This window comes from Barbus barbus (assembly GCF_936440315.1).
Source record: "Barbus barbus genome assembly, chromosome: 13".
In the NCBI taxonomy this organism is placed as follows: Eukaryota; Metazoa; Chordata; class Actinopteri; order Cypriniformes; family Cyprinidae; genus Barbus; species Barbus barbus.
Window position 1 is genome coordinate 21,192,209 of NC_136741.1, and position 24,549 is coordinate 21,216,757.

The 24,549-nt window shown below is 36.7% G+C and overlaps 1 protein-coding gene across 3 annotated transcripts in view; it reads left to right on the plus strand.

Annotated features, from left to right (window-relative positions):
- The window catches only part of LOC306879444 (neuronal growth regulator 1-like), a 109,315-nt gene that overhangs the window by 46,623 nt on the left and 38,143 nt on the right, over positions 1-24,549 (plus strand). For all 3 annotated transcript variants that reach the window (XM_079432393.1, XM_079432394.1, XM_079432395.1), the window contains exons 5-6: positions 17,375-17,495; positions 23,088-23,236. In XM_079432393.1, the coding sequence (XP_079288519.1) occupies positions 17,375-17,495; positions 23,088-23,236 (270 nt within the window). The remainder of the gene's footprint in view (positions 1-17,374; positions 17,496-23,087; positions 23,237-24,549) is intronic.

Below are 24,549 nucleotides of genomic sequence, written 5' to 3' on the forward strand. Positions count from 1 at the left end.
TAACTTCTTACTCTGCAGAAATTTCACCATTATCAGATCAGGTTACGTGTTGGCACGATGGGCAACAAGACATTCCATGGCCATATTATCCACATCTTCCCACTGGATGCCAATGTCTTCCAGGTCTTCTTGGAAAGCCTCTATGTCTCCATTAATATTCTTTATTTGGCTGTTGATTCAGCCTATGTCCCTCCATCATTGCCCAATATGCTCACAAGGTTGATGAACTACTGTGCTTCCTCAATAGGGATGGGAATTGATAAGAATTTAACGATTCCGATTCCATTATCGATATTGCTTATCGATCCGATTCCTTATCGATTCTCTTATAGATTCTCATTGGGTGAGGGAATAAGAACAAATTTGTTTGTTTGTATTAACTCACTTTAATATCTGATAAGAACACAGCACATACTCAGAGTATACACAAATTATGTGTAGCAACCTCAGAACATTCGTTTATCCTCGCCTCTGTCATTTTATTCTTCCCTGCCTCTGTAAACGGAGTATCTAGAGGTGCATGACGAGAGATACTTGCTGCAGCCTCTGAGCCAGTCAGACTCTGATGGCCGTCATCATCATCATCTAAATTTGATGGACAATGACAATGGAGATTATTATCCGTATAGTAAAAGTTTACACAATGAAATGGCGCTCACATTAACTAAATAGACAAGTTACCTTCGGCATTAATAGCAGATGGTGTCTCGTTAGCTCCGCTGCTGCTTGACTCTGCTGCTTGACTCACTTGTTGTTGCTGTGTCGCTAAGTAGTAGTGTATCAAACACGCGACAGTCCTGCAAATGAATTGCGTGCTGTGTGGCCAAATGTTTCTGCATATTGGAGGTAGTTCCCCCCTTTGCCGAAATTAAACTTTTACAACTTTTGCAAATGACCGCATTGGTGTCTTTTCGAGTGAAATATAACCACACTTTAGATCACTTCTGCCTCGATGACATGTTTGCTGCGTAACCAAAACAACGCAGCGCGTGTGTGATGTCATGACACATTTGCAACGAGCGGAACCGATAAGCGGAATCGTTACGCAGGTACGCTAACGGTTCCAAGGAATCGATTCACTGGGCACCGGTTCTAAAGAAGAACCGGTTCTCGGTTCCCTTCCCTATTCCTCAATCAGATGTCCTCGAACCATCAGTGGACTTTGGTCTGTGTACCTCCTACTCTCATCGATTGGTCTTCTCTGTTCAACTTCCCACACTCTGCATTCAGGCTGATTGTCTCTTAGCGAATACTCTCGTCTCAGCTGGTGAAGATAGTGTATTTCAGTTATGATCAGGAAGCTGATCTCTGATAAGACAACTGTTGAGGATAAACTAGAATTGATGTATATCAAACATAATGTTGAATAAATCCATGAGAGGAAGAAAAAATGCTTGAGTAATATTCCCCCAAACAAAATGAAGTACAAAGTTAGCTGCTTGAAGTTAGGCAACATTGTCTCCTTAACGTAGGTATAGAGGGACTGAAGATGATGTTGTGCTAGCATGAATAGCATTATCACACTATTGTTAAATGAGCGATTTTAGAATAATTTCAGTGTAGCTACGCCAACCTGCGGCCCTAGAGAAATGGTGTGAAGAATGAAAGGCTAAATATCTGTCTTAATGTGGACCCTCTTAATAAGTTGAAATTAGACTACAGCACAGTTGAAATGAAGTCACATGTAGCCAGTGGAATGTCCGTGTCATCAAAGTCCCTTCTAGGCGAGTCAATTCACTCGAATCAGTCTTTAAATGCCTCTCAGTTAGGCAGTGCAGCTCCTCTATCCTTGACCAGGGAAACACCACTCCATCAAAGGTTATCACCAAGTCTCTGGCTAAAAATCATCATTAAAATCGCCAGTGAAATCGTGACAATGACTGTCTCATAATGTTCTAAACACACGAATCCCGAATTGTGTTTTCTCAGGCTGACCAGTCAATGCTTAAGTTATGCGCTGTAGAATATCAGAGACTGAATCAGACAAATTTAAGATGCATCAGAACATTGAAACCTGAGGAGCTGGAATTCAGAGAGGCCCCAAGGAAACAGGACAATGTAATAAATTAGATTCTGGCACCACTAGTCTGAAGCAAGCAAACTAACCAACTTTTTCACAGAACAGCTTACAACCTTGAGACAAAAGAACACTTATTGATAATTCCAATTCAGGAAGGAGACTGTCAAATTTGTTGCAAGTAATCAAGACTGATGGTCACATGTAAACCTGTGATAGAAAATCACGAGCTACAGACTCTTTTGGGCTGGTCTTCCCCCATACAAGACAAAGACTTGAATTCCTTAGGAGACCTTTTAACCTCTCTCTGGTCGTCACAGAACATGCCTCTTATTATCCATAGAACTACACACTAGAGGCAATCTGTTCATATGTACTAAAAACATCTTAAAAGGGCCTTTGAGTTATTTCTCTGCATAGAAATAACCTATATTATGTTTGTAACCTACACATTAGATTATCATGTTTTAATCAAATATTATGTATGTTTTTTTTAATCACTATTGAATAGCTGAAGGATTCAGATGTGTGTTTGATATGTATGTATTTGTGTGAAAATCATGCTTTAAATGTTTCTTCCAATCAATTCTTTGTCAAATGCATCATAGTCTTGTTATAGAAATCATGTCCAAAAGTATACTTTGCAAGAGCCTGTAAAATTTGGACCATGTGACTGATAACATGCTGATTTATGATGGAAGGAACACCCCTAGCTAAGATAATAGCCTATCTAATTGGTCAAGACACCAGAGGGGATGTGTCCAGAAGCCAAGTTTAAAAACTCAGGACACCATCAAAATCTCTCTTCTTCTTAAAAATGCTCTCTTACAACCTCTTGGTCCTCTTCTTCTTAAAAATGCTCTCTTGGTCCTCTTAGTCACTCTCTCTCCTCTTTTTCTCTTTTGCCACCGCGTTTTGACGCTGCTCTGGCCCACGTGCCAGCTGCTACCACAATGAGAAGAAAACCACCTAGTCTCATTACCTCCTTTTATTTTTATTCTTTTACTTTAGTTTCTTTTCTTTCCGTGGAGTTTCGTGTTCTAATGTAAGTTTGCTGCAAAGTTCAGCTCCAACTGCACTCGCTTCAAACTTCAACCAGACCAACTCTGCATTTTCAGCCAACGCCCAAGACCTCACTTCAAAGACTATTGAACTTCCAGCCAATCAGCAACTTTGGGGAACCCCCTGTCTACAACGACGAGACACAAAGGAAACCCCTTAACACAGGCAATGCAAGCAAGTTCTAACTGAATTGGTGTATTTAATATAAATTTTAGCCTCATTGAGAAACTCAAAGCGAGGGCTAAATAAGTGATTGATGGTTGTTCAGGTCTATGCAATTGAACATATTGCTGTAAACTTGGGATTTCACCTTTTCATTCTCTTAAACTCGGCCTTTCCTTACTTTCTCTCTTGCTGCAACGTGTGAATGTGTGAATGCTTGTGTTCATGTGTTAGATTAGTTTATGTCTTAGGTTTATATAAATAAAATCTTATTTATATTGAAAAGAGAAGTATCTTGTGTTTTGTGCTCCGCCATTGTGTCAACTCCGGTGAAGGGGGTGTTCTGTTGTTGGATGTAATAATGAATATAGCAGTCGTCATTTAGTCCCTGAGCCGCTGAAGATGCAGAGGATTACACTTGTTTTTGAAGGGAATGCGCCCCCGATCTACCTAAATGCTTCTATGTTCACGTGAATCATTTGAGATCCAGCTTCACCTACAGAAGTGAGTATAAGGGTTTTTAATGAATCTTTGCAAATCGCCTTTCCTAATAGTGTGCTAATTAGCAAGTTTCACAATGAATGCGTCTAAAGTAAACAGGCTCGGAAGAGAGGGGCGGGGTCAGCAGAGCTCATTAACATTTAAAGGAAAATGCTACAAAATGGCTTGCTCTAACAAGAGATGTTTTTGACAGGTTTAAAAATGTGTTTTTTTACACTACCATTGAGAAATTTTAACCAAACTGTGTTACAGACTTTTCATTAAGACCCTAAAGAATCATATCAACTTGTGGAAAATGGGCATCCGACGACCCATTTAACCATTGACTATAGCCATTCAACATTACATTATAATTATAACATTTATTAGACTTTAGACATAACTTCTAATTTAAGTGAATGTAAAACAATCTTCACATAAACCCATTATAATAAATGTCATATTAGCTACCTGTGCCCCTCAGCAGAAATATACAGAAATTGAATAAAGTTATCAAACACTAAATTCTAAACTAAATTGATGATTTCCTCTTTTTTTCTTTTGTTCTTGATGAACAGACATCACAGCTGCTGGTTTTTAGGTTGTTTTGGCTTCTACTTCTTTAAGAGCTGCCGCTACTGAATGTGACGCGGATCTGACACGCATCGTATTTTCTCTCAACTCTGTCTTTTCTGACCCATTTCAGGTCGGACCCATTTCAGTTTCTTTTAACGAGCTGACGAGTTGAATTGAGTGTGTTAGATGAGGCAGACAGTAGGATGCTCCAGGACAGTTTTGAAAATCATTTCAGAGACATATTTTTAATGTAACTCATATTTAACATATTACATGCATGCACAGTTTTATGGCAGCTTAATCGCCTTTTTGGTAACTTCATGGCTAAAGCCTGGAATACACTACGCGATTTTTGCCCCGATTTCCCCCCAATTTTACAGTCTGAACAAGTTGACGCTAGTTGAGGAAAGTCAGAGCCAGTCTGTAGATTACAGCTGACAAATTCCACAGAAAATCGCGTAGTGTATGATGTCACAGACTACGATTTTTTTAGCTTCAGACTTTGATTCTACCCAGTCGGAGGATATCAAGCATGTTTGATATTTTCAGCCGATTTTAGAAAGCATTGTTTTCATTTGTCATGCATCTCCTAGCAACAAGGTGCATGTTTCTGAGTGAGTTTGTTGTGATCGGAACAACTTTAAAGTCTGGTAGTGTATGATCATCAGTCGCGTAGTGTATGATGCCCAGTTTTCCTTTGTCACTATTTACAAAGTCGGTTAGTGTATGATGCCTAGTGTTTTAAAAAGCTGTTCAGATTTTAAAAGTTCTGTAGTGTATTCCAGCCTTTAGCTGATCACGACATTGCTCGTAGTTTCTTTCGTGATTTGATATGAAATGATACAGGCTATGCACGCACCGACGCCTTTGTGTGTGTAATTGAAGAGCACACGCTGCGAGCACAGTACAGTTTCCGCGCATGTTTGACTCGCGCCTGGCGCTGAAGTGAGGTTGGAGCGCGCGTCTTAGGCCCTGTCCCAAATGGCATTCCAAACCCTTGCAGTCCGCACTATCGTGACGTAATGCAGCTTTGACTGTCAGGTAGAAGTTTGCTGCGGAGCTCGCACCAGTGCGGGTTCTGCAGAAGTACGTATCGAGGGCGCATAACGGCCGCAAAGGGGGCGCTCGTGAGCACCCTTCTGAATGCTAAAATGATGAATGGGACACCCTACGGTCTCGTGGACAATATATTAGTGACAGCACTAATATATATATACATATTAGGGCTGGTAAGCGATTAAAATTTTTAATCATTTTAATTACATGATGTGGCAATTAATTAATCTAATTAATCGCAAATTAATCGCACATAAAATTTCGCTGAAAAATTGCTTCCAAAAGATCATATAAAGTCATTGTTGTGTAAAGCATCAAACAGACATTACAAAAAGTAGCTTCAGCAAGAAATATTTAGTTTGATCAAATTTATTCTCTTTTGGACCATGAAGCTGATTAAATTATGACTCGATTGTCATTTTTGGGTGGGTGAACTATACCTTTAATAATTTATTTTATTAATTTTATCATTATTTCTGTGGAAATATGAAATTATTTCTTTAATGAATAATAAACTAAAACTTCCAGTAGGTGGTGGTAAATGTCTTAAAGGGGACCTATTATGCAATAATGGTAAAAATCCACCCACTCATTTTTTTATAATCTAAAAAAATAATAACAAACAAGCCGTTTCAGATTCTCCCTCTGTTCACGTCACCGAGGGAAAAAGTCCCACCCATTTGTTATGCTGCCCTATAAGCATAGACACAGCCCTGAGTGAGAAGCTGTGGTCAGCCTCCGCCATTAATGATTACTTGCTGTAGCTTCTGCAGATATACAATGTCAGCGCCAAAGAGGCATTTCAAGTGTTGTGTTTTGGGATGCACTAACGAACATAGGAGTCTCCATAGACTCCCTCCATCTGAGCCGCTGAGGACTCTGTGGTTCAGTTTCATTGTCTAAGGAAATGTCCCGTTGACCACCCCCCACTGACCATCGACTGCTCGACTGTAGAGAGAGTCGGCAGCACTAAATTCCTGGGGGTGCACATCACAAAGGATCTCACCTGGACCACCAACACCATGTCACTCTCCAAAAAGGCACAACACTTTCTCCTCCGGCTGAAAAGAGCAAGTCTTCCTCCACCCATCCTCACCAGATTCTACAGAGGCACAATTGAGAGTGTGCTGACCAGCTGCATCACTACGGGAACTGCAGTGCTGCTGACCGCAAGACCCTCCAGCAGACAGTGAACACAGCTGCAAAGATCATCAATGCCCCTCTCTCCTCCATCCTGAACATTTTCCTTACACAATGCTCCAGTAAAACCAACAGCATCGTGAAGGACTCCACCCATCCCTCCACAGTCTCTTCCAGCTCCTACCATCAGGAAGACGGTACCGGAGCATCAGAGCCCGCTCCGCCAGACTGCTCAACAGCTTTTTCCCCCAGGCTGTGAGAGCCCTGAACTCAAACCACCCTCTGAAACCCCATGCAAACCCCTACCTCCTGAAAACATGGACCACCCCCCACCCCCTCTGAAACCCCATGCAAACCCCTACCTCCTTGCACATGTACAGTATTTGTGAAGCATTCGTATAGTTTGTATTTTTTATCTTTTATTTTTTAGTTTGTATAGGGTAAATATTTATGGGAAGCATTTGTATAGTTTGTATTTTTTTATCTTTAATTTTTAGTTTGTATAGGGTAAATATTTATGTGAAGCATTCGTATAGTTTGTATTTTTTATCCTTTATTCTTTTAGTTTGTATAGGGTAAATACTTATATATATATATATATATATATATATATATATATATATATATATATATATATATATATATAGTATACTTATAGTTAAAATCTGTCAGTAGGTTAGTTGTGTATAGGTTTATAGTGTTTTTTACTTCATTGTTGTATGTCTGTATTTATGTAGCACCGTGGTCCTGCGAGGCACGACATTTCGTTCCACTGTATGTCCCCACATGTAGCGGAATGACAATAAAGCTCAACTTGAACTTGGACTTGGAAAAAATCGGTAAAGTCCCCAATACGTGTAGGGATCAATACCAACACTTCGCGCGCGAAAGTCAGCTCCAGACAAAGTAAGTACCACACGTTTGTTTTCCAAATTGCCTTTCTGAAAGAGCTTCTTGGCACTCTGTAAGGCTAATGATGCTAAACCTACCATTGTCTCTGTCTGTTTTCACTGGTGCTGTTGTCATGAATGATCGTGAATAGGAATGTGGTAGTTAAAAGTTGCATATGAAAGCAATGTGAGTCGATCGCTTGAGTTTATTGAGCTCATAATCATGAGTGGTTCTTATAAAGTTTGTGATAGCATGTCATGCACTATGAGACCAGCTATGTTGTTATTTTTATCCCGCCGTGCTCCCCGTCTGTGTAATTCATAAACTTAAATTTATTATGCACAGTATAATCAGATGACTGACTTTGAAACCGAGCATGTTTTCTGTAAAGATAACAGGCTTGTACTAATTGTGGAATGTTTATTTGCAAAGGCTAGCACTGCTAATGCGGAGCTGGAGCTCTTGAAGCTCCGCCCTCTTCTCCGGGAGCACCAGCTCATTTGCATTAAAGCAACATACTCAAATACAGAGCGTTTTGGCTCATACCCTAAAAGTGGCAATTTTAACAAGTGGGGTATTTTGAGCTAAAACTTCACATACTCTGGGGATATCAGAGACTTATTTTACATCTTGTAAAAAGGAGCATAATAGGTCCTCTTTAATGATTAAGTCATCGAGTCATTTATTCATTCATTTGATTCGTTCAAATGGCTGATTCATTTAGGAGTAAAGTAAATGGTTCTTTATGAATGGTCCAATGAATCATTAGGCTTGTTCGACTTGAAGCGGATCATCGGTGTATGACATCAAAGTACAGAGAGCGATGAAAAAGCGTAAGGAACCGTCTGCTCTCTATAGCTCTTGCGGTACTTTGATGTCACACACGGTCTGATGATGATGATCCGCTTCAAATCCTATGTTTCACCAATTCGTTCAAAACGCGCATTAAGAAATGAAATGCCGCTGTGTGTTGCTCGGAGATGAACAGTTCTGCTTTGTCTTTATATTTTTGTTGGCAAAATTGAGCAAAACAGGCAACATTGTGTCTAAAATAACACATTATTACCTACTGAACTGTTGTATACGATCAGTATCACATTTACACTCGTGTGATATTGCACTTAGCCTATTGAATTAAAACTCAAACAGAGGCATTTTTGCCCCATGTCTTGAATTTTAGGGACATTAATTATGTTCTCTAGGCTCCATCATGCAGTGAGTTGTTGCCCTGCCTCATATTTGTCATCAGTCAACTGTATAAAATGTCAGATGACCCACGTAGGTCTTGTGACATTTTATACAGTTGACTGATTTTAACGTGTTATTTTTCACCATAATTAATTAATCTAATTAACGTCCTAATATACAGTGCCCTCCAAAAGTATTGGAACAGTAAAGACAAAATTGCTCTGTTGGCTGTGGAGTCAAGATTTACAAATATGATTAAAAGATAAATATGAGACAAAACTGAAGCTAGGCAGCTATAGTAATAGTGAAACTTTAAGTAAATTTTCTTCACGAACAGTGCCGTCGTTGTTACCTCGCTTGTGAGAAGTCATGTAGTTTTGAAGTTGTTAAACTACTGATAAAACCGTCAGAGTAGTGCTAACAACATTACCGCTTATGGTAACGTGTGTGCAAACTGTAGGCATATGTGTGTGCGTCTATGAGGGAGAGAGAGCGGGAGAGATAAGAGTATGTGCTTTCCGTACATAATAAAACACAATTTTGTGGTAAAAACATGGATATGATCTGTCATTTTTATCCTGTTGTTTACTATATTTATTTGTTTGGTCAGTGTCATTGTGAGTTTTAGTTCTTTTGCTGTTTTAGGCTGTAAGGACCTTTTGAAATAACTCAAATCACTTGGCGAAGTGGTATGGATATGTAATGCGGTCAAGAGCTGCCTGGAATCACGTTCTCGCCGTGCGTTTCCCTGAAAATAATTGCACACCGAACGTTCTTCAGCCAATCATATTCAAGCATTCAACGGCCCGTAGTATAAATATATATTATATTATTACTGCTTTTTTCTACATTTTTCTATATGTTCTAAATTCTAAAATAATTTTCTAAAATAATTTTTTTTTTTTAAGATTTATTTTGGCGTCTTTTGCCTCTAATATGATAGGACAGTTAGGCTATCAGTACCGACACTAAAATAATTATTGAAGCAAATTGGAATTGTGTTATTTGTGTGGCATTAGCGGCAGTAAACTAAATTGCAAAAATAATGACAAGCTCCTGAACACTCCCCCTGTCTGCTATTGGTTGACCAAACAGATAGCCCCGCCCCCAAACTCACACGATTAGTTGAAGTAATGTTGCAGTGTTCGGAATGTGCAAACAAACAGTCTCCACTCATTGCAGCTGAATTGAAAACAGCAGTCTATATGCAATATATTTTCGGTAATGTGGCAAAACTTGTAATTATCCATGTCTCAAATAGATGTGTTTACATGGTGGTTTCCTGTTATTGTCCTAATGAGGCCAAGAGTCCACTTCTGCACACTGTGTAAACATAGTCATTGAGTAAGAGGTTATAGTGCAGCTTAAACTTCAGCTTTAATTTGAGGTTATTTAAACAATCTGTGAACAATGTCGCAATTACTGTCCCTTTTTCATGCATTCTTTCCATTTTAAATTGGCTGTTCAGCCAGTTGTTTTTGGACAGGTGTGTGTTATTGCATTTTTCATGCATAAGAAAGCTGTCAGAAAGTCGTGAGTTAATTTTAGGCATTTGCATTTCGAGTCTTTTGCTGGAGTTTCTCAACATGAGGACCAAAGACATGTCAGTTCTGATAAAGCATGTTGTCATTAAGCTGAGCAGCAGGATAAACTGATCAGAGGCAAAGGTATGTTCAAATCACCTGTTTGAAAAACACAGAACACAGAAAAAGAAGTGCTTGTGATCCAAGGCATACCACCCTATTTGTGAGATATGGCTGTGTGCTATGCCCCAGGCATGTACGGCTAATTCTGTCTCCCTTGACTTTAGTGATGTGATTTCTTATTAATGTAATGTGAGCTGTAATGAAGATGAATGCTGCTAATGCAACCAAGGAGTTTTTCAGAGCCCAGTAGACGAATAGTCTTGACCATGCAAGTCATTCCCTTGCTTAATCCGATTGAGCCTGCTTTTCACTCACTGAAGACAATTGAACATGCCTTTCAAATGCCCAAAACAAATTGCTGTCACTCTCTGAATGCTTGGGGATTTACTACTAAGTATGTAATAAGGTGACTTCACTTAGGGGATTTAGTAATTGTAGTTAACTAAAACCATAAAATACGTTACTTAAAATAAATTAAATGTTAAATGAAATAAATAAATAAAAAAAATAAAAAAAGTTTTATTTCAGCTAGTTGCCAAGGCAGCATTTGTCCTTTTTATTTATATCCAATTTATTTACTAAAATAAATAAAACTAAACCTAAAAAAAAAAAAAAAAAAATACGTATAAAAACGAATAAAAATGACAAAATTAAAAATAGTAAAGCTTTAACTAAAATCAAAAGGTAAATGTAAAAATGAAAATTGTAATAGTATCTCAATGTCACTAAAATAACACTGCACTTACGATTTTAATTTATTCTTTCTTTTGGTTCCCTAAATGGACAGCTTGTGTATATTAAGGTTTGTAATTTCTACAAGGTTGAGCTTTTATGGAAATAATTACTCTCAAATTAAAGCTGGCTGTTTCTCTTTAGTCTCATGGTGATTGTTGACATGTTATAAAAACAGTCAATAGTTTCATTTGCTGCAGTGATAAACCAATATCAAAATGGCCCTATTTGTCCCTAAATGGACATAATTTGGAGCTGCAATGTAACAATCAACATTTTTTTGTGTTTTTCAACATCTCCATATGCATTTTCTAATTTTAGCATAATGCATACATTACATTGTAATTTCTATTCACTGTGCATTTTTTCACTTTCATAGCTATTATTGCCTGAACATTGCATATTTAAAAAGTGAAGGCTTCATCAGGGTTGTCCTGATTTCTATTCACCTTATTTGTGGTATTTGTAAATGCAGTTAAAGACTTTATGCTGTTACTGGCTTGAGATTTTACTCTAATAATTATATCCATGCACGGACACATGCATTTATGATTTGACATATTCGTATCACTGAAAGAATTTTCAACTTGTACAGCTGTATTCGTTGGTTTATGCATTACATTGCAGCCAACCAAGCATATGTTGAAAGCACGGCCCGATTTTATGGAAATCGATTTTATGGAACATTGCGATTTATCAGAGAAGAAATGCACTGTTACTTGGCACAGTCCGATAGTGACCCATCATTTCTGTATGATTTGAAGTGTGACTGAAATTGTGGAAGTTTCCTAGGAAACGGCAAATGTAGATTTGTGAAAATTCCTGAACGTTGTAAAGCAATGAAAGAGCGTATTTGTCTGCAAGACTGGATTAGAAGGATATGGCGAGGCCTCTGGATGGCATTCAGTATAATTTTTTCTTCAGTAGAAACCTAGCATTAAAAAAAGTAGCCAGAAGAAGTCAATCTTAACAGTTGTCCAAGGCTTACAATAGGCTTTTGAAATCAATGAATGTCAGTACCTTTTGTTCCAAAACCTACTAAACTGCCTTACTGCCTGGTGCCTACATAGGCAGCAATTGATTCCAATAGAGTTGCTGTTAAGATGTTGCTATTTATTTATTTATTTATTTTAGTTAAGAGGTTAATTCAGTGTGTTAATTGCTGTTCCTTTGTAATAGTGTTTTGTATATTTTGTAAATTACCTTTTGTTTTCTGTTTAGTTCTCAATAGGTACAAACTAAAGGTCTGTGTAGTTCTGGCATGCACTGGACACACATATTGCTTTGTCCTTCACCATTTGCTGTGACGTGAATGTCGGTTTTGAAACCAGAAAATAAAAGTAATGAAAGGCCTCACTGATTGAACCACTCACCCCCCAAAACTGCAAACTATGTACCTCTGACGCACATAACAGAAGACAGTAATGCATTTCCATAAATGACTCTATGAATTATGCCCCTTTGATATTATAAGGCTTCACAGACAAATAACAGCTTGTCTGGAGTGCCCATCTTCACCGAACAGTGCAATATGGCTCCTATTCTTCAGCATGATAGGCTAAAAGCCAATTTGTCTATTTACATAGATTTGTGACGCTGTGGTTAATGATTTCATTCAACTCAATACTTTTCTTCACAGTGCATATTCTCTGTGGGACATACAAAGCCTGTGTTCCCTTAGCATGAGTGTTATTTATAAGGATTGGATGTGTTAGAGAAAGAACATGATGTTATTCTTGAATTTTAAATGGAAAACTTAATGAATTAATAAATCTTGGCTGCTAAACCCAGTGCTGGCGAACAGAATAGGACAATGAGGTGGAGACAGCAATTGAAGCAGTGTCTCTGTTTATAAGCTGATAAGTCATGGACTGATGAGTCCATTCCTTAATTGTGAACAAAACTCATTTTAGCCTCTGGCTGAAGAGGTGGGTTATTAATTGATCTTGTAATTAAAATAACATGTTATACTTGTTGGGAGGATAAAGGTGCAAGACTGTATAAATCATCCCTTCCTCCAAAGCATCATGTGATAAATTAATTATTGTTGGTTGGGAGATGTGCCAGTTAGTCATTCTGTACATCCAACCGACACCAATATCAGCGAACTTTAAATTAGACATGCTGTGATGTTATGAAACTTATTAAGAGGAAAACAAATAAACTGGATTAGCATGCAGTTTCAGTTCAACCCACTAACCTCTGGCTTCAGTGTGATAATAGAAAATCCTATTTAGCTTGATTGAACTGGGGCTCCTATTCAATTTTTTCCCTTGAAATATCAGGTTATAACCATGCCTAGATTTATCCCAACAATAAAAATATAATTCAATAGCAGTCTATTTTGAATTAGTCAACCTACGTTTTTGTACGTGTCAAATCTGTGCATGAAAGACGAATCACAAAGGCGCCGAACCCTAGGGAACCTTGTTTGACATATATTGACGTATTCACCGATTTGCGAGGTGCTGTGTTCACAGGTATTCTAAAACATAATCTCTGCCTTGTCATTTTAATTTGCGTTTGTGATCAAGCCGCAACTGGCAAATTTGTCAAACAGTAAGCCCCGCAGCATCCATTTTTCATGCCAACTTTGCTATTTTCAGACCCTCCCATCTGGTACGAGCTTAGAAACTCACCAATGATTTACAGTTGCACTCTTTTGTTATGAAGCCTGTAAATGACTGGGATTGTAGGGCTTTCGTGGTTTTTACACCATGATTCTGCATTAGCCTGTGCTGATGTGTGATTGCTATAATGAGAACTCCTTAAAAGACTAGTGTAATTGAATCTTAGACGCCGTGCATATTGGTTTAATAGGGATTTTTTTCTTCATGATTCATTGTGTGGATTATTACATTAGGACTTGTGCTCGCTTAACACAAATATTTAATAGTATAGTTCACCTAAAAAGAAATATTGATAGTTGAAACATTCCGCATCAAAAAATATTCTTTTGTGATCTGCAAAAGAAAGAGTCATTTGATGTGAATGATGACAGAATTTTCATTTTTGCGTGAACGTCTCTTTAATTCTTGATAAATAATCTGCTTTATTTACAGTATTATAAACTGCACTTTGTAGAAGGTTTTCGTTGTGTATGCTCTGCTGATTCTTATGAAAACTCCAAATTAGTCAGGTGAGAATTTTGTGGTTTGGCACATCAGTTCTGAAGCTTTATTTATTTAATCAGATTTTTTTAAAAGATCTAGACTTTGAGTTGATACATTCATTTCCATTCTGCTTTAAAATATATTTTGATGTTTAAAATTGGATGACTTGCATGAATTCTGCCCCTCAGGACCCTTTATCACTGCAGTATATGTGCTCAAACGATTTTAATTAATGTGAAAAGTTGCGGTTGCAGTTGTGGCTAATGCTTTGTTTTCCTCCCTGGGTAGTTCTTGCTAAAGCAGCTTTATAATGAACTGGATCATCCCTCAGTGAGGACAGATGCAGTGGTTTGTTAGATAGGAGAAGTTAGCTGTGTGGATATATATCAGAGCCAGCTTCTCTTGTGCTATTAGGCAGCCTGCCAAGGCATGCCAATAGCTTACAATACAGCACAAATCTCAGTGATGAATGACACAGACAGATACATACCATATCTCACCCTCAGCAGATTTCAGCCGCCCTCAAATCTCTTGTTTTTATGTGCAAAACACATAAGCTGAATTAACTTGAAATCCACTTGTGTAACCTCCAATATGGAGGTGTTTTTGCAGATTTGAAGCATGAACGCACATACAACAGACGCATAGATGTTTCTAGTAAATGCACCCTTGGATTCTCTCACATTGGCTCTATATGCAAAGAATTTTCTGGTTCTGCCTCTCAATGTCATATTATAGCATCCAAATCCATTTAAAGTGAGCTCACACTGATTAAGGGGCGAGAGAAGGTGTTTGAAATATTTTGTGAAATATTTTGACTGCATCCAAACTGAAATGTCAGGTAGTGTGGCAAATGTTTGAAGTGAACGGGGCTAGATATTCAGTTTTCTGTTAAAGGCTGAACTTGGCATCACAAATCCAGACGCTTTCATATCACCTGACACCTGATTTGAATTGCTAGAATCTTTTTCACTGCAGAAACCGATGGTTCTAAATATGCGTTCACATGTATTTTAAATTGCTTTTGACACCCGATGTCAAGTTATAAAGCATGATTGTAACTGAAGAATATATCGATTTATTTGAATCATCAGCGTGGAGATCTGTGTATGATTGAATTCTATTTTCATCTCGATGCATTTTCATCTCGATCTTATTTTCGTTCTTTTATTTATTATACATACATTATATTCACTTTATTATATCTTGTGTCTTGTAATTCAATACGGTTCTCATTATGTTTTATACATACTGTACGTACTCTACTGATCAAAAGTTTGGAATAATTTAAGTAATTTTATTCAGCAAAGGATGCATTAAATTGATCAGAAGTAAAAATTAAGACATTTATAATGCTACTTATATAAAATAAGAAACCTAAAAAAAGGGTTTCCACAAAAAATGTGAAGCAGCATAACGTTACAAATAAGAATTTGTAATTATTTATATAATACGCCCATTTTCACAATCTAACCCCATTTTTTTTTTATTTTCTCATGTTTCACTCACTGACATACATCAGATTACTGGAGTAAAATGGGTTGCAAATGGCAGTTGTCCTTTCTGCACCCATATATTATAGGCTCAGCAGTCATTTGTCCTCGCCTTTGTCATCAGCAATGTGTTCCTTTAATGTCTTATTTTATGTTATCCTTAAATCTTATGCTAGCCTGCTTCTGTGATGCTCAGGTTATGTAATGCTCCCTAGGCATTTTCATGGGTTGATGCCTGTACTGTAAATGCATGATCCAGCCAAAGATTCATCCGTTGCCACTTTTTTAGATCAGACAGAATTCTCTTCCAACATATGCCAAAACTCTGCATTCAAGCTGCGTTGATGTGTCACACTGCTATTCTCATACCTTCCCAGGAGATTGTGCAGTGAAGAAATGATGAGCAGCACAATATCACAGAACTAAATTTCTCAACATAGTGATTACAATGATGGATATCCATTTTCTTTATGCACGGTTCTCACATCCGTGGAAAACATTGTAACGTTTTGATTTCTAGGAGTAAAAAGAGTCATGGAAATTTCTTTAGTGAAGATAATTATTATTTCATTCAAGTGATTAGTACCTGACATGCAGATGGTTATCCATCTAGCAATCTAGGACATACTGTATACGTTTTTTTTCTGATCTCAGTGAATGTTTCTGCTTCACATTCAGAAAAACTGATTTTTTTCTCTCACACTTACTGTTAGATGCTTTGAATTTCAAATGCTACAAATTAGGTTTCCTGTACAATGTGGGGAAGCGCATGCCTTTACATTTGGTAATGCTGTAACATATCTACGTGACATAACTATGGAGCCCAAAGTCTGAGAACATCATTCTTAAAAATCCCTGTAACTGTTCTCACCACAATGGTGGAAATTTCTTTTCAGCCCTCAGATAACATGAAATGTATTACATTGAAGGCCTGAAGAACTTCATACCTTCAACAGTGGGGTTATAGAGAAGAATGTCAAAAATTCAATCAGGAAAAAATAGTCTGAACACAGACCTCAATAACTTGCAGGTGATTTTCAAAGAACGAGTTGCCTGGAATATAAATGTCCCCCACTCAAATTCAGACATAGCAAGTAATTTAACGCTAGCTAGAAAGACATAAGTGGATCACCTGCTTGAAGGGAGTTATTTTTTTTATATATATCATGTTCAACTTAGTATTCTGTACATGCCTGCTTTATTTGTGTGTATATTAAGTACGGTGTTATTTCTTTCATAGCCTTTTTCTGTATATGTCATTTTGTATTTGAAAGCACGCCATTCTAGTAGCTTACTCTGTTTACTCCTGCTATAAGAAATAATACACAATGAAGATTTATGTATGATAAACATTTATTTTTTTCCCATTGAGAGAGGATTGTTGCTTCTTGACGAGCTGAAAAATAAAAATTCAGCCTGTAGTTAAAGCTCTCTCACTGACACCGCTAGAGAGATTTACACTGCATTTGTGAACATGAAAGGGCCCTCATTTTACATGCACATATTCAGAAAGAACCTTCCTCAGCTCCCCAGCCTTTGAACAGCCATTAAACAATTTATCACTGAGCAGTTCATTTCATTTCTCCAACCCTTGGGACGAATGGTATTTCTCAGCATTGCACCCATAAGATTTGCACGTTGACCACTCTGAATCTAGTTGCTAATTAATTTCTGCCTTATTCAAACGACTGTAAATGAAAACGTTGTGTTTTAGAAGGATTTAACCTCTCTGGCTCAGAGGGTTAGTTTATTTGCGTTAGCTTGTTATGTGTGTTCACTCTTTCCTAAATCACGTTGGTTTTTATTTTCTTTTTGTAGTTCCTCCAGCAATCCATGAGATGAGAAGTCACGGGGTCCGACCCGGTCAGATTGCCCTGCTGAGATGTGAGGCAGCAGCTGTCCCCTCTCCAGTCTTTGAGTGGTACAAGGGAGAGAAAAGGTAAAACCAAGAGTGATAAATGATAAAAGCCTTCATTTCATTAGCTTAGCTGTACAGTGATCATTTATCATACATTATGCATTTTAAGTGAGTTTATATGCGATTCAGAATGCTCACCACAGAGAAGGTTAATGTCGGCCTGTGTAAAGAAATGCTATATTTTGATCAGTATTCATTTGCAGTCACTGCCTTTGTTGAATCCACTGAATAATTACAGTACAATCAAACTGTACAGCAGTTTTTGAGAATTTCGCCTAAGGTTTAATCGCTGAACGTTGATCTAAAGCTGTATTACAGTCTTTAGTAGTATTAGTTTAATAGCTATGGATCTGCAGCTTATCAAATATTACAAAGTGTCTTATTAAAGAGTCTTAATTTCAAAAGATAGCGACTCTTGGCACAGCGTAAGCTCATGAAAATCACTTTTGCAACTTAACCGTAATTTTTAACTTTTAATTAAAGTCATTCACTTCTGGCAAAAATACTCTTAACTTTCTAAAAGAGCTCTGAAGCAAACTGTACCATTTGTGTCATTGGAGCAACACAAAAACATGTCCTAATTGATCAGTCGGCATTATGTATTATTTTAAGCATTAGTTGAAACACATTGTGTTTTTCAGGGAGGGGCGAAATTCATTTTTAGTGCCCAAAAAGTGTTAAAATGGTGAATTTCTAGAAGGAAAGACTAATTTTTGCAAGACAAGGAATAGTTTTAGGGCTGCTTCGGTTGTGTGGAAATGCAATGTCAAATCAGATCCATCTTTAACTCAGTACGCTTCTAGTTTTCTGTCAGCTGTGTACAAGTATCAGCGCATAATGTGGCTTTCACTCTTTGCAGTGTAAAGTAGATGTAAGGGAGATAAGACCAATCACAATTCAATATGCAAATGAATGCAAGAAAGAATGCCAATATGCAAATTCATCACTGTCAACACAATAAAAACACACTGGCTCACTGCTAGCTGTTCCAATTTTTTTGACAATGTTTCGACCTCTTTCTGGGGATGTCAGTGGTTTTTGGGTTTTTAGGATTTTTTGTTATTTTCTTTGAACATTCATTTGTGGCTGTGCACCAGATTTTTTTAGATGTGTATATATTATTTTTAGGTTTCTCCATTTCCAATACCAAACCTTTTTTCACTATGTCAGTGGGAGATTTTCAGAATTTAATAAAAAAATCCATGAAGTATTTGTAAAATTTAATAAAGTTTTATAAAAACTAAAAATAGAGAGCACACTTAAGGCTGACATTACCTACTGACATATTTCTAGCTCTACACTGTAAAAAAATAAGTGTAATTTTAACTCTAAAATTTTGTAAAAACGCTACAGAAAAAACTGTTAATAGGTTAACAGTAAGTTCCCGTACTATATACAGGGAAAAACTGTAAAAGATCTAACCAGACATTTCATGTAATTTTACAGTAAAATTCTGTTAATTGTACAGTTTTTAAAAGTACAAAATAACAAATCAATGTATAATTTACAGTCAAAAACTGTAAACTGATATTCCCAGAATTCCCTGTGTGACACTCCACATTTGAAAGCATTTTGTTTAAAGCTGCAGTCCGTAACTTTTTTGGGTTAAAAATGATCCAAAATCAATATTTGAGCAAGTACATAACCAGCAGTGTTGGGAAGGTTACTTTGGAAATGTAATATGTTACAGATTACAAGTTACCCTATTTAAAATGTAATAAGTAGTGTAACTTTTCAATTACATTACATTTAAATTCTCAGTAACTGTAACTGATTACATTTACATTTATTTTGTAATTAAATTACGTAATTCCATTACATGTAACTAGTTACTCCCCAACACTGATAACCAGCCAGTGTTCAAAACTATCGCCTTACTTTAGCCCGATTCACAACGGTTAGCTTATAATAATGTTTTCTAATTTGAGTGGTACGGGTAGTTTTTCGTGGGAAATTCGAGCATGGCACTGCATCATTACGTCACGTCTGTAAACATGAAGAAGTTTTCCCGGCTAGTAGGCTATGTTATGTGAGGATCCTGCAGGTGGTGGATCATTAGCCTTTTCTCACATCAACTGGAATAATTAAATGTATCATTTTGATGGTGGATTGTAATCCAGAAAGGATAATGTGTTTATGAAACACGTGTGAATGGAATTAAATGAAATTATATTCCAGTGCTTCTGATTACAGATAGCCTGGGATTACACAAGATTTGTATTCTAAAGAAAACCATTTCGAAGGGAGCATAGTTTGCTTTTTGGGTTAAAAGAATGTCTTAATATGAAATTTGAATGGAATGACAATTAGATTAGACTGTACAGAAATTTAAATCTACACGTTAATACACACTATACTCATAGTCACGCAACGCTGATGTTGTTAACATTAATAATTTGAGAAGTATAACAATAAAAATAATTTGCACAGTTTGATGTGATATGAGCTAGCCGATCGTTAAGATTTAATCACCATTGGTAGCGCGATTTATTGCAATGCTTTCTTCCTCAGTTGGTCAGAACAAACCTGGCAGACTTGTTACTTACTTGTTCAGATGGCAATATATGGTGAAAATTCTGATTTGGGTCATATATTCCAAGACGTAGGCTAGAATCTGTGATCACTAAGTGTTTGATTCACACCGGTGTGGTGACTGACAGCTACACATTCACCTCAAAACATTAGATTCATCCGCGCTGAAGCCGTGCCGGAGTACAACCCACGTAATAAAGATAATTCCGCACCTGGCTGCAATACCAGGCTTTCAACAGAGACAAATAGGCAAAATTTACGGACTGCAGCTTTAAATAATCATGTTTTTTAATAGTTTTTGTTATCAGTTATGTGCATTTGGGCTTTGTTACATCATCTGTTGTTTAATGAAAGTTTATTGCATTATTTAAGTATCGTGTGTTACCATGATGGTGTTTTGTGTTTGCATGAATGACTCTGTGCACCTTCTGTATATTAGTATACTTCTGCTTGTGGTGAAGCTACTTGTGATGAGCTTTGATTCTTCATGTGGCTTTCTCTCACCGGTATTATTATGGTGGTTGTCAGTATGTTAAAGGTACAAAACAGATTTTAGTAGCAGTGTGTGTTGTTGAATTTACTTGTTTACATTCAAATTTCCTTGTTCGCAAATTACAGTTTTATACTGTAAATTTTACAGTTTGTTCTGTAAATAATAATAAAAAAACAAATTCTGTATTTTTTACAAAATTATTCTGGCAACCACAGCTGCCAAAATTCTTTTGTAAAAACTACAGATTTTTTTTTTTTTTTTTTTTACAGTGTAGAATAAATCACTGTGTAGGTTTAAAAACTGTTAACAACATTTGATTGTTTAAAAACAGCCAAATTAATGAAATGTTAAGAAAATAAATCAGAGGTATACTCAAGTCTATTTCTAAATGCATCATTTTTATACAGTTACATTAAAGTTGAAATACTTACAAACCTGTGTATGTTAGTTGGATCTGTCTTACTATCTTAACCCTGCATTTTAATTGTATGTTTGCATAACCTCATCACTAGTAAAGAGCATTCCAAGTCTTCGCACCAATCAGCGTTGACTCAAGTGGTGGTTCTTGAATTTAAATACCAAATTACCCCATTACCCGTCATTTACCCACTCTTGCTGAGTACGATCTGAATCAGCAGTTCACACTGTGCTAATTGTAATTATAGGCTTCACTCAATTTATTCAAATTGCAAAGGAGGCTTATTGGCATTGGGTCTGTACTCTGCTTAATCTAAGGCTTTACATTGATCATTGTTGCTAAACTGTCTGTTTAACTGTATTTATCTGAATGTACCAACTCAATGCTGAGCTAACAGCAGGAAACAATAGTGAAAGAGAAACCAACAGGAATTATGCAAAATCATGTACCTAGTTTTGTTTTTAAAATATAAAATAATCATGGAAAAAAATTATAATAATGTATCTCTTGAGCTAAATTTATGTACATTTTTTGTAAATCTAAAGATAGTTGGGTCTCCAAATTAGATACTTTTGCAATGGAAAGCACTTCTTAATTTGCTGCTCCCAAAAACATTATGCTTTCCAGTTGCTTGCTAATAACAGAGACTGAACAGACTGTTCTAATGTATAAGCAAGGTGATTCTGAATAGATTATTTAAATATTTTTGTGTATAATGGCCTATAACACTAAGATACAGTAGTAGCAGTGGTCTTTTGTTTTAAGAAAAGTTTTTGTTCTTATTTAAGCAAGTGTCAGCAGGAGACAAGCTACTTGAGAGTTAGGGGACAAAAGGTCAGCACATCGCTTTACCTGTGAGAGTAACACGGATGACCCAAAGTCAGGACTCTCGAGCAACTGCAGCTGAACTTTAAACCTTGACAAAGCTACAAGCCATGTGCAAATTTTTCTGCCTCTGATTTTCCCTTTGGCTATTCCCTCAGGACCAGGGACAATTGTAAAAAAAAATCACATTTTCCTTCATAACTCGCATACTACCATATATCTACCTGCCATCTTTTGGTGCAAGAAACATTAATATGTGTCCAAAACATTAGTGCGTTATCATCCTCCAAAACAGTGTGACACCTCAGAGAAACAATATTACTATTATAATATTTATCCATATCTTTGAATAATTTTCACATTTATTTGGTGGTAATTCCTTTACTTGGAAGGGAATTATTCATGTTTAACCCTTATGTTTATTGTATTTATGTTTGGGGTTCCAGACTGGGAGAAAATTGTCATTAGTCAACTTATAAGTTATTTACTTAATGTAGGCAGATGTTATTGAAACATTGTTGATCAATTCTATTATAAAGTAGGCATGTATCTTTCAAAAAAAAAACTGTTATCCAGAATAATAATAGTTTAGTCAATTGGTAAAATAGTTTTAACCACCACAAAAAGCAGTAAAAAAAAAAAAAAGTATAACACCAAAAAATATGGAAAAAAAAGTAGAAAATATAAAATTAAACAAATAAGAGTATGGTTTATATCTTGGCATATATAATTCAAAAATTTAAATTTGTTAAATTCATAATTTTATATATAAAATATACACTACTGTTCTTTTTTTGTTTGTTTGTTTGTTTTGTTGTTGTTTTTTGCTTGCACAGGCTGCATTTATCAGTAATACAATAAAAACAGTAGAAATTTAAAACATTATTACAATTCAAAATAACTGTTTTCTATTTTAATGTTTTTTAAAATGCTATTTATTATTCCTTCTGTAAATGCAAATCTGACTTTTCAGCAGCCATTACTCCAGTCTTGATCCTTCAAAAATCATACAAATTTGTTTATTTGGTGCTCAAGAAACATTTATTTTTATTTTTATCAATGTTGAAAAGTTTGTGGAAACTTTGATACATTTTCTTCCCAAATCTTTCATAAATCTTTTGTAACTATGTAAAAGTCTTTGCTGTAATTTTTGTACTTGCTGAATAAAAGTAGTGAAAAATATTCTAACATTTGAAAAATATTCTGTGTTTTGCACCTTTCAATCTGCATGTATAAATGAGAAGTGCTGCTAAGAATACCTTTTGATGGATGGATTTATAGCATGCCACACTGCAGCAGGTGTCATTGCTTGACGTGTCATGTCAACTCATGGTCCTATTTTCAGGATTAACATGGGCCAAGGAATAGACATCAAGAACCTCAGCTCCAGATCAGTTCTCACAGTGAAGAACATGACACAGGATCGCTATGGCAACTACACCTGTGTGGCCGTCAACAGGTTGGGAACAGCCAACGCCAGTGTGCCTCTGATTCGTAAGTAACAAGCATTACTCTCCCCTGGCTAACTCGTGTTGTGCTGGTACAGTAGTTGCTTTTTCACATATGCTGTTAAAGTCGTCACAGAGCTCCTCTGAGAAAATGCAGTGTTTTCCCCCATCTTCAATGCATATGTTGCAGAGGAAATGAGAGAAGACGCTATTCAAATAGGGCATTGTTTTGGAGCCTGAAGTTTTATGTGAAGCATTTTCAAAGAGCTCTTAAAATGAGATGCAATTTCTTTGAGCAGTCTGTTTGAAGTGCTTAGTGTTTTTCTGATTCACTGGCCGCAGAGTCAATAATAAAAGTAAGTGGGCTAACAAGATAAACAAATGAAAACAAAAAATCAACAACAACAACAAAAAAGTGATCGTATTAAAAGTGGCAGATGGAAAAGTTGAGTCCCCTGCTTTTAAATGAAGCATATCAAAGGCCCAGCTGAGATGAAAAATTCCAGTATCTTTCACGTTCTACTGAAGACCGACAATCTGTGATGCGAGAAACCCAGAATAGACCAGAAAGCTGCATCTTCTCCTCCCACCAGAGTTACTCACTACCTCTTATTTTCCTCATCGCTAATGAAAAGGAAACCTACACTACTGTGCTCCTAATGAGAAATGGCAAGCAATTCCTCCACAACACACACATTTCCACATCTGTAGAGATTGCAAATGAAAGAGCTGGTCATTGTTGCCTGGGTCTAAATTGCTGTTATAATATTGGTCAATAAGTATTGATGAAGCAAAGGTGGATTCAGGGACACATTAATATTTAATGGAGGACTTCAACCTCAGAGACAAGGTGTGGAGTACTAATCAAAGTGCAGTGTTTGATTTTCTGCTCAGCATGGAGAAACCTATCATTTCGCTCTATTTTTAACCCGGCGTATGATTTCCGCCCTCATATTTTATACCTTGTATTGATTGAAAGTGTTTCTTAGATTATTCCCACACATTTGTTTTGTTGATTCTTCATCCCAGACATACAGTATCCCCAGCCGAAAGCTGTAGATGCAGATTTAAGTACTTTCCCCCATGGATCCAACCTGGGTCATTTATTGTACTGTACGTCTGCCAACATCAAGGTGATTGAGTGCTTTTGGCATCTACAAAGGGTATTTAGCATAATGAAATGCTCTTTAATGGCACGAGCTTCCATTAAAGGTGTTCTGTGACAAGGTGAATGTAAAGGGGGTAAAGGCCATTATTCTTTACTTTTTTACACCCATATTTGGTCATCATTTATTCACCTCGTGTCATTTCAAACCTGTATGCATTTCTTTATTCTGTGGAACACAAGACGATATTTTA